Below are 16,870 nucleotides of genomic sequence, written 5' to 3'. Positions count from 1 at the left end.
GACCCTAAAAGTTATTAGCTGGAATGTTCAGAGGCTTAACTCCAAGTTCAAGAGGGCCTTATGTCTGAATTTTGTCTGGATTTCTCCTCACATGATATGTCTGAGGGAAACTCATATTACGCGCCAGAAAGTTCTTGCCCTGAAGTAGGTTTGGATAGCAAGGGGCTATCATGCCTCCTTTTCTATTTAAGCTAGAGGTGTCTCTGTTTTAATTACTAAGTCCTTGCCATTGGTTGTTTCCCAGGTAGCATGTGACCACTTTGGGAGGTTTGTGATATTACATTGTTCTCTGTGTTGTTTCTCCTTTGTTCTTGTCTCCGTTTATGTCCCTGCACCTTTTCAGGTCTCTGTGTTGGAGTTGATTGCTAACAAACTGTTGTCTTTTCTCTTCTATCCTGTCCTTTTCATAGGTGATTTCAATTTGGCTCCTGATCCTCTGCTCGACCGCACCACTGCTGCTGACCCTGGCTCCTCCTCTTTTAATACCTGGCGCTTGGCGTTGGGCCTGACTGACCTCTGGAGGTGGAAGTAACCGACTGCATCTTCTTTTTCCTTTTACTCTGCGGTCCATAAGTCCTTTTCTCGCATTGATATTGCTCTGGGGGACCTTCTCCAGGTGGTAAGAGATGTTTCCTACACCACTAGGGGGATCTCAAACTTGTAGTCCTTAACCTTGTAGTTGCTATACTTGTAGTCCTTAACCTAGGTCCTAGTTCCCCTTCCCATGTTTGGCGCATGCATTCTGCAGGCAGAGGCTGTTGTGGAGGCTTTGGGGGTTGCCCATGCTGAATACTGGGGCATAATGCTGCTTGTCCTGACCCTCTAGTACAATGGGATGTGCACAAGGCCACAGTAATGGGGCTCTTTTATAGCGGGTGTAGCGGGTCAGAGGAGAATTAGGTCGGCTATGGAGAGCAAGTTGCTGCAGGAAGTGAGTGCTTTAGAGGTGGTTTATATTAGGGATCCCTCTCCTGATAATGAGAGGGTGTGGACCAAGGCTCAGAGGTCTCTTTTAGTTGTCCAGAAGAATAGGGTTCAGTTGCAGTTAGCGGACAGGGAAGCTGCCCTATTTGAGTTTGGGGACAAGAATGGGAGGCTGCTGGCCTACTTGGCGAGAGCTAGCCGACCTGCTGCCTCTATCCCATGTATTAGGGGCGGGGATGCTTCTGTAGTGGCTGACCCCCAGTTGGTTAACTCAGTCTTCAGGGACTTTTACTCCTCCTTGTATTCTGCCCCTAAGCCCTGTCAAGGGGACATTTAGTTTTTCCTACGTGAGCTATCCCTTCCCATGCTCAGTCGTGCGCAGGCGGAGGCGTTGGACACTTGAAGAGGTTGAAGCAGGCCATTAGTTCCTCATGGGAAAACCATGGGTCTAGATGGGATGGTTGGTGATTGGTATAGGATGAATGGGGAGAGGCTGTCTCCTATCCTCCTTAAACTGTTTTACTCAATGGCTGTTGGAGATTTTCTTCCTGACTCTATGAGGGACGCGTTGATTGTGGTACTCCCCAAGCCTGGAAAGGACCTGTTGTTGCCTGATTCTTATAGACCTATCTCCCTTTTAAATGTTGATATTAAGATCTTGGCTAGAGTACTGGCTACTCGCCTACGTGGTACCATTTCCTCCATCATTCATCCTGACCAAACTGGGTTTATGCCGGGTACAGCTACTCATGTGAATGTAAAGCGCCTGTAACTCAATATTTCAGCGGAAGGGTAGGGTTTTCCTACTAGAGTGGTAGTTAGTCTGGATGTCTAGAAGGCCTTTGAGTCGGTGGTGTGGCCGTATTTGTGGAAGGTTTTGGGTGCATTTGGGTTTGGGCCCCATTTTTGTTATATGATAGCCCTAGGGCCCATATTCGCACTAACTTAGATGTTTCTGCTCCCTTTCTCCTGGGCCGTGGAACGAGGCAGGCGTACCCACTTTCTCCCTTCCTTTTTGCACTAGCGGTTGAGCCTCTGGTAGCAGCCATTCGCAGTGACCCCACTATCTGTGGTATTCCCAGGGGTTCTATTGTAGAGAAGGTTTCCCTTTATGCGGATGACACGTTAGTGTACTTGGCAGATGCAAAGGGGTCTCTCCTGTCGCTAATTGACCTACTTTACTGGCTTGGTTCAATTTCGGGCTTATGGGTCAACTGGGCTAAGTCCTCTCTAATTGCGCTCTCACCTGGGGTTCCCCTTCCCTCCTCTCTTCCAGCGGGTGTACAGGTGGTCCCTCGTTTTAGATAGGAGGGACCTGCGTCCCTGAAGGATTATTTTTCCCTAAATTTGGAACTGCTCTTATGCTCCACTGTGGAGGGGTTGAAGGCCTGATCCCCACTCCCTCTATCCTTAGCTGGCAGGATCAATATATTCAAAATTATTTACCTTCCTAAATTCCTGCACCTCTTTCATTTAGCTCCTCTGATTCCTCCCAAGAATTATTTTAATACACTGTGTGGTGCTCTGGGAACCTTCTATTGGCAGGAAAAGCCTCCCGACTTGGTGGGGCCCTTCTCCAGGCTCCTAAATGGCAGGGCGGCTTGGCTGCCCCTGATGTGTATAACTATTTTCTTGCCTCTCAAATGGTCTATGCAGTGTGGGGGATCGACCTGGATCTGTCGAATTCAGCTACAGCCTTGGCTGCAGGGCTGGTGCAAGGATTTTTGCCGCCCTGGGCGAAAGTAAATTTTGCCGCCCCCTTGACCCCGCCCACTGGCTCCGTCCTTTTACTCGCCCCACTTTACTACTGGGCTGACACACTGTAACATACCCCTTCCTCATTTAATCTCGTTACTACTGGGATGACACACTGTAACAAACCCACTCCTCATGTAATCTCCTTACTACTGGGGTGACACACTGTAACAAACCTCCTCCTAATGTAATCTCCTTACTACTGGGGTGACATACTGTAACAAACCCACTCCACATGTAATCTCCTTACTACTGGGGTGACACACTGTAACAAACCCACTCTTCATGTAATCTCCTTACTACTGGGGTGACTCACTGTAACAAACCTCCTCCTCATGTAATCTCCTTACACAAGTATAGCATACAGTATCACACATTATAGCATTAGATACAGGGACTCAACAACCAGTATCTGTGTATCTATAGGGGGATTAGATATACAGCTCCACAGACAATATCACACATAGAGCGATTAGATATGTGTTTCCCAGATCTGTATACCGTATAAGTGATTACAGTTACATTTTGGCACTCACAATTACATCTCTTCTGATCAGCGTCGTCCTCTTTCCTTTTCTTCTCCATCCGGCTCAGACCGCCACGGCGTCTTCTTTCAGCCAAAGCTTCATCTCTTCAGCATCTGCAGGACAAACATGTTAGACCCTGCATTTTTCTAGCGCTCTCTATTGCCGATCCCCCCTCCTGCCCCCCTGTGCGATTTAATTAACTCCCCCCCTCCTCTCCCTTACATGAGGAGGTTTGTTACAGTGTATCACCCCACTAGTAAGGTGATTACATAAGGAGTGGGTTTGTTACAGTGTTTCACCCCAGTAGTAAGGTGATTACACGAGGAGGGGGTTTGTTACAGTGTGTCACCCCAGTAGTAAGGGGATTATATGAGGAGGGGGTTTGGTACAGTGTGTCACCCCAGTAGTAAGGAGATTACATAAGGAGTGGTTTTGTTACAGTGTGTCACCCCAGTAGTAAGGTGATTACATGACCCCTCCACCCCACCCCTGTATGATTTAATTGACCCTCCACCCCTGTACGACGACTTAATTAACTCCCCACTCCACTACCCCCCCACCCCCCCCACAGCTGCCGTCTCACCTGCTCAGATCAGTCAGGGGCGTCACTCGTCCTCCAGTGCCGGCCAGCCGCAGGCCAATTAGAATGGTGAGTGCGGCGGTAGGCTGATGCGGGGGGGGGGGGGGGGATGGGCGGTTTCTCAGCCCTGCTCTGCTCCTGTATTAACATGCGGGACGGGCAGGGCATGTTTTGAGCTGGGGCGTGCGGCTTTTCGCTTACCGCGCTCCTCAAACATGGGACGGGGATATTATATGGGCTTTGCTGGGTGGTTGCGGCTACAGACAGAGCGGCGCCCACCTCAAGAGGGCGCTATAGGCGGCCGCCTACTCTGCTTATGGGCAAAACCGGCCCTGCTTGGCTGGAACACTTATGGGTTTCTAAGAAGCTCTTACTAACCCACTCTACAGGTATCACTCTCGCTCTTCTTTTTTTATCCCTCTTCAAACTATAGCTAAAGTGTGGTCCGTGGTGTCGGGCAAATTACCGCAGCCTCTGCTATCTCCTAGGGCACAACTTTGTGGGGGAATGTGCATTTTCCACACCTGCATGGGTTACAGGAGGACAATTTCTGGGGAACTCATGGAGTCAAATTTGTGATCCACTTGTTTGGAGAGGATCAGGTTTTCTTATCCTTTTCGGACATGAAGGAACGTTATAGCATCCCTGGAAATGCCTTTTATAGGTATCTACAGCTTAGGTATGTGGTTCAGGTGCAGTTTGGCTCCTTGACATTTACTTCTGTGTTTTCTGATGTGGAGCTTCTCCTGGGCACCACAGATCTTTCTAAATCCCTTACTCAACCTATGCTCTCCTTCAGTCGGTGGGGCCTAGCCCTTTCTCTGAAGCCTTTCATAAATGGGTGGCTGATATCCCTGATTTGTCTGAATGCCAGTGGAAGGAGGTTGAGGGTACTTATTACTCCACTGTGGTTAGTAGTAGAGACATGTTGATCCAATTAATGTATTGAGGTTGTATTATACCCCTGCTAAATTGAAATGCATAGGTGTTTCCCTGTCTGATCTGTGTTTTCATTGCTCTTCAGGGATTGTCCTGTAATTGCCTCCTTCTGGAGGGAAGTGATAGGGTTTTTGGCAGATAACCTGGACTTCCCCTTTTTACTCTCGCCTGTAGTGTGCCTGTTGGGAGTTATTAATGAGGTTATCTCTGGTTCACATAGATGCTTGCTAATCCATTTCCTCCTCTTCTGTGCTCCTAAGGTGGTAGTGATGGCTTGGAAAGATACCTCTCCTCCCCCTTTGTCTAACTGGCTAAATCTGATTAACAAATATGTCCCGTTGTACCAGGCATTGTATGTGAGTCGTAGGTGCCCTAAGAAATTTGACAAGGTGTGGACCCCCTGGCTCTTACTTGATGTGTCAGCTGACCCCCTGGCTAGATTGTCCCAGTAGGTCTTATGTGGTATGGTGCTGTCCAGTGCCGTACTAAGGGGGGGGGGCGGGGGGCCCGCCCTGCCCCGGGTGCCGCTCACAAGGGGGGTTCCAGGGGCGGACTGACCCGCCGCCACCACTACTGAGGATCTGGGACACTCCCAGCAGACAGCGATACACGCACATACAGGAGAAGGCGTCCCCTCTGTGTGAGCTGCACCTGCAGCTTACACAGAGGAGACGTGACCTCCGCCCCCAATCAGCACGCAGTACAGGCGCTGATGACGTCACTCATCGGCGCCTGTACTGTGGAGGGGAGAAGACGCAGGCCCTGCAGCTGAGGAGATCGCTGCGTGGGATATCAGGTGAGCATCCTTTTTTTATTTATTTTTCCTCAACTCTGCCTATAGGGGAGGGGAGGGGGAAGGGTTAATCTACATATACCTATGGGGAAGAGGGGGGGGGGGTTAATCTACATATACCTATGGGGAAGGGGGGGGGGTTACTCTACATAAACCTATGGGGGAGGTTACTCTACATATACCTATAGGGGAGGAGGGGGGGGGGGTTACTCTACATATACCTATGGGGAAGGGGAGGGGGGGGTTACTCTACATATACCTAAGGGGAGGGGGGTTACTCTACATATACTTAAGGGAAAGGGGGGGTTACTCTACATATATACCTATGGGGAGGGGGGGGGGGGTTACTCTACATATACCTATAGGGGAGGGGGGGTTACTCTCTACATATACTTATGGGGAAGGGGAGGGGGGGGGTTACTGTACATATACCTATGGGGAAGGGGAGGGGGGGTTACTCTACATATACCTATGGGGAAGGGGAGGGGGGGGGGTTACTCTACATATACCTATGGGGAAGGGGAGGGGGGGTTACTCTACATATACCTATGGGGAGGGGGGGGTTACTCTACATATACCTATGGGGAAGGGGAGGGGGGGTTACTCTACATATACCTATGGGGAAGGGAAGGGGGGGTTACTCTACATATACCTATGGGAAAGAGGGGGGGGAGATGTAGCTGCATATACATATGGGAAAGAGGGCGTGTAACTGCATATACCTATGGTAAATGGGAGGGGGGTTACTCTACATATACCCATGGGCAAGAGGGGGGGGTGTAGCTGCATATACATATGGGAAAGAGGGGGGTGTAACTGCATATACCTATGGGAAAGGGGGGGGTGTATCTGCATATACCTATGGGAAGGGGGGGTGTAACTGCATATACCTATGGGAAAGGGGGGGGTAACTGCATATACCTATGGGAAAGAGGGGGGGGTGTAACTGCATATACCTATGGGAAAGGGGGTGTATCTGCATATACCTATGGGAAGGGGGGGTGTAACTTCATATACCTATGGGAATGAGGGGGGGGTGTAAGTGCATATACCTATGGGAAAGAGGGGGGGTGTAACTGCATATACCTATGGGAAAGAGGGGGGGTGTAACTGCATATACCTATGGGAAAGAGGGGGGGTGTACCTGCTTATACCTATGGGAAAGAGGGGGGAAGGTAACTATACCTATGGGGAAAGGGGAGGAAAGGGAGGGGGTACTGCCTATACCAATGGGGAAGAGGGGGTAACTCTGCTTATACCAATGGGGAAGAGGGGGGTAACTCTGCCTATACCAATGGGGAATAGTTGGGTAACTCTGCCTATACCAATTGGGAAGGGGGGGGGGGGGGGAATCTGCCTATACCTATGGGAAAAAAGGGGTTTAACTCTGTCTATACCTATGGGAAACGGGGGGGGGAGTTGTTTTTTTTTAACTCTGCCTATACCTACGGGGAAAGGGGGTGGGGGGACTCTGCTGCCTATACCTAAGGAGAAAGTGGGATTTACTCTGTTCCTATACCTATTGGGAAGGGGGTTTAACTCTGCTGCCTATACCTACAGGGAAGGGGGCTACCTAACTTTATACCTGGATGCCTAACTACTTACCTACATACCCAGCTACCTAACTATGTACATACCTGGCCTTCATACATGGCTGCCTAACTACCTAGCTAGCCCCCTACCTACCTAACTTGTCACCTACCTACATATCTGGCTTCCTGATCTACCTACCTAGTTACCTATTTACCTGGCTACCTACTTACCTGCCCGTTTACTGTGCAGGACACCAAGGAGGGCATTATTACAGTTTTTGGGCCTATAGATGGAAAGATTGTAGAGGAGGGGAGAGCACTGGAAAAATGCAGAGTCTGACATGTTTTTCCTGCAGATGTTAAGAGATCCACATGGCGGTCTTATCCGGACGGAGAAGAAAAGGAAAGAGGACGCCGCTGATCAAAAAATACGTAATTTTGAGTCCCAAAATGTAACTGCAATCACTTATATGGTATACAGATCCTGTGTACAGCTGATATCTACCGCCATATGGTCCTGTATATAATCACTTATACAGATCCTTTATAGTATACTTGTCTGTGTATGGGGGTTTTAGTCAGTACAGTATGGCGGTATTATCCAGTTATTGTGTGGTGGTATATATTTACTCCTTGTATGCCAGTATTATTGGTCATGGAAATTTACCTATGTTAAAGTGTTTCTTACATATATAAATTTTAGTTTATTGTGTGTGGGATTTAGGTGGAATAGGGGCGTGGCAGAAGATTGTCGAGCTGCAGAGCCTAGTAGGGGCCCTTGCTTTTTTTGGTCCGCGGGCCCCGAGTGTTGTCAGTCTGCTCCTGGGAGGGGGTGTAATTAAGGGGGGGGGGGAGGGAGGGGGTGTAATTAAGGGGGGGGGGGGGTGCGGGTGGGGGGTGCCAAACAAAGGGTCCGCCCCGGGTGCTAAATGCTCTAGGTACGCCCCTGGTGCTGTCTTATATGGGAGGGGCCTGGGTTGTGGGGGTTGGGGTTACCGGGAAGTTTGCTTGAGTGAGTGCTTGGTTGTCTGTCTGTGCTGGGCCTTCTCTGGTCGAGTCTCAGGTGTGCCCTTCTTTACTGTTGACGAATGTTTACGCATACCTTTGACTTCTTGTTATTATTATGGAGTCGGTCTCTGGGACCTACGGAAGCTGTTGTTTATGTTATTTTTTTTTTTTACCTTGTTGGTAATGTCTGTTCTTTAAAGTGCAAAACTAAATAAATACCTAAAAAAAAAAGGAAAGACCATTAGCTGTTTATGCCTTTGCTCAGAACTAAAATGTGTTGGTAATGTTATCGTTCTTATTTTGTTGTTTTAGATACTTTATGAAAAGTTCCGTCTGCACTTGAAGTGTAAAAGTAAGCTTCCCCAGACAAACTTGGGCCATCGCTTATCTACAGCGGAACCTGCGGTAATGTCAGTATATGTGGTGCACAGTATTCTGTGCATATTTGTTTATGTATGCAACATATATCATAATATATATAAGTGTAGTCCTATATCTAGGCTGGAAAACATTTATATCTCACAGTATTCATTTCCCTTAGTCATTTGCATGAGCAATGATGCTGCAACGTTACTAAGAGATTTTCTGGGAGGGCTGGGGGTTTGTTGTACTCATAAGTGTAAAAGAAATAAAAAATCTTCTTTTGTGCAATTTTTCTTCTTTTTTTTTAATGCTGTTGCATAGACTGGCACACTGTTTTCCTTGTACAATTGTTTCACCAATAAAAATTTAAAATGTTCCCCTCTGGACAGTTGTTGTCCATATGCCCAATAAGGACTTATTGATTTCATAGAAGGGGCTCCCCTCTATGAATTTCTCTCTAAGGCAGCTGTAGGAAGCCAAAATGTTATCTTTTACCTCTATGTCAATGCTGGGAATTTGGATCTCTGTATCACAGCCGTACCCTCCGACTGTAAAGATATATTAGGAAATTTACAAGTGCAGAGCTTTGAAGTTTAAAGCGACATGATGATAAAAGGGATTCCATGCCAAATGTTACAACAACTGCCGAATGAACCTTCCCATCAATGTAATTGTGGTATCTGTGCCATTTTATTTATTTTTTATGCAAGTTTATTTCAGAGGCATGGATTATTGGTAAATGCTGCTAAATCATCAATATTTTCCTCATCTAAACTTTGCATTTACCAATATGATTTATAAAAGCAAAGATTTTCATGTATGCATTATGTAAATCACTAATAATAGTGATCTGTATGTGTATTTAGAGTAGACAGTACAGTTTTGTACACGTTTTTGTTATATGTAGATGTAGTTTTTGTCATTTGATGACTAAAGTGAATATATGACTGAAAATACAGGTCCGTATCTGTCACTAGGCACTCTTGGCCGAGTGCCTAAGGTGACAGGAAGGGAAAGGGGTGGATTTAGCCAAGAGTAAAAAAAAAATAATAATAATAATATTTTTAATATTTTACATTTGCACAATTTTTACCGCAAGTTCAGGAAATTAAATGTCACATGTGAGTACAGCCAGTATCTCACATGTGAGTCCTCCCCTGATATTTTTTTTATCTTTTCATGTGACAACACTGAAGAAATGACAATCTGACACAATTTAAAGTAGTGGGTAGTGAGTCCTCTTCCCCTTCTCCATGACCACATCACAGAGCTGATGGATGTTAGAACCCTTGTGCTCCCCCACCGTCTGTTTGAGGATGCCTCACAGATGCTTAATAGGGTTTAGATCTAGAGATATGCCTGGCCTTTACCCTTAGCTTTTTTGCAAGGCAGTGGTCGCCTTCGAGGTGTGTTTGTCGTTATTGTCATGTTCGAATATACTGCCCCCACAGCCCAGTCTCTGAAGGGAGGGGATCATGCTCTGCTTCAGTATGTCACAGTACATGTTGGAATTCATGGTTCCCTCAATGACTGTCCCCTTGACTGTAGGCAAGACACACTACAAAAAAATAAAGGGAACACTAAGATAACACATCCTAGATCTGAATGAATGAACTAATCGTATGAAATACTTTGGTCTTTACATAGTTGAACTATAAAGAAAAAAAGGCAGAGCTTCCTATAGAACAGTACTCCAATGGAAGCCATTTGTTCATATAGAAAGAGATGTGCGGTCCCGAAACGCGTCTGATATTGGCTAAATAAAGAAACCTTGCACAATACTCAACTTGTATTGGTCTCCATCCAAGCGGATTGCGCCTCGTACCCTGGCATTTTACCAGATAGCATCGCTATCCCTGCATATGTCTTTTCATAGTTGAATGTGCTGACAACAAAACCACACAAAAATTATCAATAGAAATCAAATTTGTCGTGGAAAACCACACTACAGGCTGATCCAACTTTGATATAATGTCCCTAAAACAAGTCAAAATGAGGCTCAGTAGTGCGTGTGTGTGGCCTCCACATACCCGTATGCCCTCCCTACATGCCTGGGCATGCTCCTGATGAGGTGGCCACCTTCTGGACATCTGCAGAAGGCGGTGGATGGAGCGAGACATGATATCCCAGATGTGCTCAAACGGATTCAGGTCTGGGGAACGGGCGGGCCAGTCCATAGCGTCAATGCCTTCCTCTTGCAGGAACTGCTGACACACTCCAGCCACATGAGGTCTAGCATTGTCTTGCATTAGGAGGAACCCAGGGCCAACCGCATCAGCATATGGTCTCACAAGGAGTCTGAGGATCTCATCTTGGTACCTAATGGCAGACAGGCTACATCTGGCAAGCACAAGAAATGCCACCCCACACCATTACTGACTCATTGCTAAACCGGTCATGCTGGAGGATGTTGCGGGAAGCAGAACGTTCTCCATGGCGTCTCCAGACTCTGTCACATCTGTCACATGTGCTCAGTGCGAACCTGCTTTCATCTGTGAAGAGCACAGGGTGCCAGTGGCAAATTTGCTAATCTTGATGCTCTCTGGCAAATTCCAAACTTCCTGTACGGTGTTGGGCTGTAAGCACAACCCCTACCTGTGAACGTCGGGTCCTCATACCACCCTCATGGAGTCTGTTTCTGACCGTTTGAGTGGACACATGCACATTTGTGGCCTGCTGGAGATGATTTTGCAGGGCTCTGGCAGTGCTCCTCCTTGCACAATGGCGGAGGTAGCGGTCCTGCTGCTGGGTTATTGCCCTCCTACGGCCTCCTCCACATCTCCTTATGTACTGGCCTGTCTTCTGGTAGCGCCTCCATGCTCTGGACACTACGTTGACAGACCTTTGATCTTTGTTCCACAGCTCGCATTGATGTGCCATCCTGGATGAGCTGAACTACCTGAGCCACTTGTGTGGGTTGTAGACTCTGTCTCATGCTACCACTAGAGTGAAAGCACCACCAACATTCAAAAGTGACCAAAACATCAGCCAGGAAGCATAGGAACTGAGAAGTGGTCTGTGGTCACCACCTGCAGAATCACTCCTCTATTGGGGGTGTCTTGCTAATTGCCTATAATTTCCACTTGTTATCTGTTTCATTTGCACAACAGCATGTGAAATTGATTGTCAATCAGTGTTGCTTCCTGAGTGGACAGTGGGATTTCACAGAAGTGTCATTGACTTGGAGTTACATTGTGTTATTTAAGAGTTCCTTTATTTTTTTGAGCAGTGCATGTGTGTGTGTATATATATATATATATATATATATATATATATATATATATATATACTTTTTGTTGTAAGACCTGTAAAAAGGGATTGGAAATGATCTTTTCTATTATTATTGTAGTTAAATCAACTTAAAGACCTGCATCCATTGCCTGGAATTATTTTACAATTTAGACAAGTAAGATATATATGTTTATTATTCATTTACTTACATGATTTAGCCTCTTTTCATACCACATTTATTTTGTGTTGTGCTTTATGCACTGAGAAATCCACCAGTGTATGCGGTAAGCATACCAATGAAAGCTATTATGAGTTCGGGATATGAGGATGGGATATAAGGTCGGAATATAAGGATGGGATATGAAGTCGGGATATAAGGACGGGATATGAGGAAGGGATAGGAGGACGTGATATGAGGACAGGATATGAGGACAGGATATGAGGACAGGATATGAGGACGGATATGAGGTCGGGATATGAGGTCGGGATAGGAGGACGGGATATGAGGTCGGGATATGAGGACAGGATATGAGGTCGGGATATGAGGACAGTATATGAGGACAGGATATGAGGTCAGGATATGAGGACGAGATATGAGGTCGGGATATGAGGACAGGATATGAGGTCGGGATATGAGGATGGGATATGAAGACAAGTACTTCCTCCTATGATGCTTTTTCTTCACCACAAGGATTAGGTAGGAAAAACCGGGCAACGCCGGGTACTCAGCTAGTAACTTCATAAATTCAACATCCCTGGGGGCAAAAACTTCCCCTAGGGATACAGATTTTACTATATTTAACGCATTGCCAAGCATTATACGTGGTACAATCTAATTGGTTTCCTTTAATATCCTTTATTCTAATGTTTATTCAGCTGTTTCATGTTTCTACTGTGAAATACTGTATTTTATGGTGTAATACAGTATATAAAGGAGCTAGTATACAAGATTATTGATCAGTCATGCTATTATAATTCTCATGTTTTTTACAGATACAAAAAATAAAGTCAACATTTGTTGACGGCCTCCTAACCTATGTCAATAAGGTATTAATGATGCTGTGCTTTACTGTGTTTATGCTGTGCTTAAATGTGTTTCATATATTTAACTTTCAAAACGCTTCCCTCAAAATAAATAAATGATATGTTTTGTGCTTCCTTAGGCCTGGCTTAACTTGGGCATTCCTTAAATAAAATGTGTTTCATCCCTTTGTGCCAAGTCCACTTCTCTTTCTGCTTAAGCCCACTCCTTCCTATGTAAACTCCACCCCTTTTTCAAATACCACTGCCACAACATGACCCCCATTCCTACTGAATAGTACTGCTATATTGTTACTGAATAAAATCCACTATACAAAAACCAGTATTCCCACATACAGGGAGAGATTTATCAAAACCTGTCTGAGGAAAAGTTGCTTTCATTTTTAGGAAATGCCTCTGAGAAATGAAAGAAGCGATCTGATTGGGTGCTATGGGCAACTCAGCAACTTTTCCTCTGGACAGGTTTTGATAAATCTCCCCCACAGTGACCATATAGTAGTATATAAGCAGTAGTCCCGGTGTATACTGATTTTGAGTAGCTCCATTGTTTTTTGGTTTGCTTAGTGACCATATAGTGGTAGAGACCAGTTGCACGTTAGCGCTCTGCTGACCATATAGGTGATTACGATTACATCAAGCTACTCACATGTGACAGCGTCACTTGTTCCTGTTCTTCTCTATCCAATTCAGACTGCCATGAAGACTTCTCCCAGGCAAAGGCTCGTCTCCACAGAATCTGCCAGACACACATTTTAGGCACCTTGCTCCAGCACAAATCCCTACCTTTATACAAAATCCCCATGTGTATTGCCCCCCACACAGTAATAGTGCCCACTCTGTGTCCCCATATAGTGGTAGACCCTTAGTAAATTTGTAGTTTGGTATCTAGAAGAGGGGGGTGCAAGCCCTGGAGGATACCAGCTACATTGTCGCTGTAGCCAGGCAAACAGCTCCTCCTGCTATACCCAGAAACATCCTGTTTGTAGTAACAACAGCGGTGTTCCCATCATTTGTCTGGTAATTTTGACTGCATAAGAGTGATTTGTTGCTGCATTGAACAGAAGATAGGAGAACATCATCAGACAGCTGTTCTCCCAATCTGTCAGATACTAGGGGCTGGTTGTGTGGGGCACAGGGACCTGACAGAGTCTCTTCAATGTGAATTTATCTGCTGTAAGTTTACATTCTTGTCTTATATTCTAGGGCTGCGTGTCTCCCACCTGGAATCAGACAGGCACTGTAAGCGGGAGGCTTTCAGCAAAACATCCTGTAAGTTGGTGTTACACTCATTTATAAAGCCACATAGCAAATTCACAAGTGCTTCATCCCCCATATTATTGGCAGTAAACTGAACTGTAGTAACGTAAACAGCAGCAGAAATACTTTTATTTGACCAGCAATTACTGCTGTGGCCATGCGGGCATTTCCTGCATATCCGCATGTCACAGGTAGCGATGAGCAGTGGGAACCTGGGCACCACCAATTGGCAATGGTATATTCTTTTACAGTATCAACACAATGTTACTATATATAGTAAAGCAGTCATTCAATGTACCACATAAGTTATACAATAGCAAGCTTCTGATTTCTAGCGCATGATTGTGATATTAAACCATAACCTCTGGGTAAATCATATTGGGGAAATTTTATGTGTAATATAATGTGTATGTGTAATGTTTGTGTTGTAGAACATCCAAGGTATTTCCAAGTTTTCAGTTCAGTTTGAGAAGCAACCACAAATACAAGGTGAACATTTTTTAAATTTTTATTAAAGATTAATTTTGTGTAAGAAAGTAGTTGCAAATGGTATATATATATATATCAGTGTTTCCCAACCAGGGTGCCTCCAACTGTTGCAAAATATCAACTCCCAACGTGTCTGGACAGCTAAAGGCTGTCCTGTGATGCTGGGAGTTATAGTTTTGCAACAGTTGGAGGCATACTGGTTGGGAATCACTAATATTTGGTAAAAGCTGAATATTGCTATTATGTGGATAGTTATGGAGCTGAAATGTATGTGCAGGGGCCTGACTCTTCCCGGTAAATGAAACTGCATGCGCATCTAGCTTCTTCATTCTCTGTGGAGCCGTTGGGAGATGCATTCGACCATCTTTGGTGGCTCCATGGAGAATCAATGGAGCGCATACCGACAGATCCATTCAGCTGGGAGTCGGGTCCCTGTCCCAGAGCTCAGACCCTGCAGCGATCAGACACTTATTCCCAATCCTGTCTAGGGGATAAGTTTATATTGTGAAATTCCCCTGCTGTATGCTCCAGAGGAAGTTTTGAGGTTCTTTTCAGTCTGCAATTTACTATAAACCACCTGAGGTGGTCACTAATACCCTACATTTACCAACCAAAATAAAATAAACTGCACTATATAATCTTTATTATCTTGAAAAACACAAAAGATTAAAAACTATACTGTGTGCATTCTGTCCATCTTCACATGGAGGAAAGGAATGAGTGTGAGCTAAATTAGCTGCTACACATTAGCACCTTCTGGTAATGTCACTATTTGTAATAAAGAGCATCTCTGCAGTAGATGCTACACATTTAGGGCTAACGCACACAGGAGTTAAAATCATAACACAATGCCCTCCACAGCTGTGGCTTTGTCAAAAGGCAAAAGGGCAATGCATGTCCCAAACACCAAGAGGAGGTTATAAAACCTTCCTTAGGCTGGGTTCACACTACGTTTTCTCCCATACGGGAGCGCATACGGCAGGGGGGAGCTAAAAGCTCGCGCTCCCGTATGTGACCGTATGCGCTCCCATATGTCATTCATTTCAATGAGCCGACCGGAGTGAAACGTTCGGTCCGGTCGGCTCATTCTTGCGCCGTATGCGCTTTTACAACCGGACCTAAAACCGTGGTTGACCACAGTTTTAGGTCCGGTTGTAAAAGCGCATACGGCGCAAAAATGAGCCGACCGGACCGAACGTTTCACTCCGGTCGGCTCATTGAAATGAATGACATACGGGAGCGCATACGGTCACATACAGGAGCGCGAGCTTTTAGCTCCCCCTGCCGTATGCGCTCCCGTATGGGAGAAAACATAGTGTGAACCCAGCCTAAGTCTAAGTTTCCACTTTGGTTTTCTTCTGGCAGTTTTTGGAAAACTGCCACTGCAGTTTTTGAGCCAAAGTCAAAAGTGGATCCATAAGGGAGGAGAAGTGTAAGTCCTTCCTTTATATGTCCTATTCCTTTTGAATACACTTCTGGCTTTGGCTCAAAAACTGCAGTGGCAGATATCCAAAAACTGCCAGAAAAAAACCAAGTGGAAACTTAGCCTTGGAGACATCAATAAATTGTCACTCCAATAGGAGTGGATATTTCTGATTGATGTGAGTGAGAACCTATCCCAAAGACTTGAAAACATGATGGACAGCTGAATGAACAACTCCTGGGTACTTCTTAAAGAGCCAATAGGGGAGAGATATGTATCGTCATCTGATTGATCAATCCTGTCGGAAAAACAGGTGGCCCTGACTGTGCAGACAAAGTTGCGCTGACTGATAGTGTCCGTGACTGATCTTTGGTAAATGAGCGCATGCGCCAGTTTTATGCGCACAGAGACCTGCGCATATACTTAGAAGATAGGAACCAGTCTATACTGACTTTTCAGTCTGACCACAGTGCTCTCTGCTGACACCTCTGTCCGTGTCAGGAACTGTCCAAAGCAGTAGGGGTTTGCTATGGGGATTTGCTCCTACTCTGGACAGTTCCTGACACAGTCAGAGGTGTCAGCAGAGAGCACTGTGGTCAGACTGAAAAGAACTTAACAATTTTCTCGGGAACATACAGCAGCTGTTAAGTACCGGAAGGATTAAGATTATTTGAATATAAGTAATTTACAAATCTGTTTAACTTTCTGAAACCAGTTGATTTGAGCATTATAGTTCAGTACAAAGAAGTAAGATGTAAGTCCAGCATTGGGGTTGGATATTACACTAAATGCAAGCTGCTGGAGCCTCTAGCTGTGTGCGTCATTCTGCCTCTGCCTCTCTCTAATCACTCTCCCTTCCCTCTATGGACAGCTGTAACCTGAGTGTATCCATCGCATGAGGAGTTTAGGAGACATAAGCTGTGGTTACCTATATTGCCATTTTTCCTGTATTTACTTTTACCACTACAATGAGCATTTAAAGAGATTTTTCTGGGACGTTAGTATTGA

General features: G+C 45.5%; 1 protein-coding gene across 8 annotated transcripts in view; it reads left to right on the top strand.

Annotated features, from left to right (window-relative positions):
- The window catches only part of POLN (DNA polymerase nu), a 245,440-nt gene that overhangs the window by 57,144 nt on the left and 171,426 nt on the right, over positions 1 to 16,870 (top strand). For all 8 annotated transcript variants that reach the window (XM_056554952.1, XM_056554951.1, XM_056554949.1 and 5 more), the window contains exons 13-17: positions 8,371 to 8,463; positions 11,771 to 11,827; positions 12,646 to 12,699; positions 13,897 to 13,962; positions 14,382 to 14,439. In XM_056554952.1, coding sequence (XP_056410927.1) covers positions 8,371 to 8,463; positions 11,771 to 11,827; positions 12,646 to 12,699; positions 13,897 to 13,962; positions 14,382 to 14,439 — 328 coding nt within the window. The remainder of the gene's footprint in view (positions 1 to 8,370; positions 8,464 to 11,770; positions 11,828 to 12,645; positions 12,700 to 13,896; positions 13,963 to 14,381; positions 14,440 to 16,870) is intronic.

This window comes from Hyla sarda, chromosome 1, assembly GCF_029499605.1.
Source record: "Hyla sarda isolate aHylSar1 chromosome 1, aHylSar1.hap1, whole genome shotgun sequence".
NCBI lineage: Eukaryota > Metazoa > Chordata > Amphibia > Anura > Hylidae > Hyla > Hyla sarda.
Note: the sequence above shows the minus strand (reverse complement) of the source record. Positions and strands in the feature narration are given on the sequence as shown.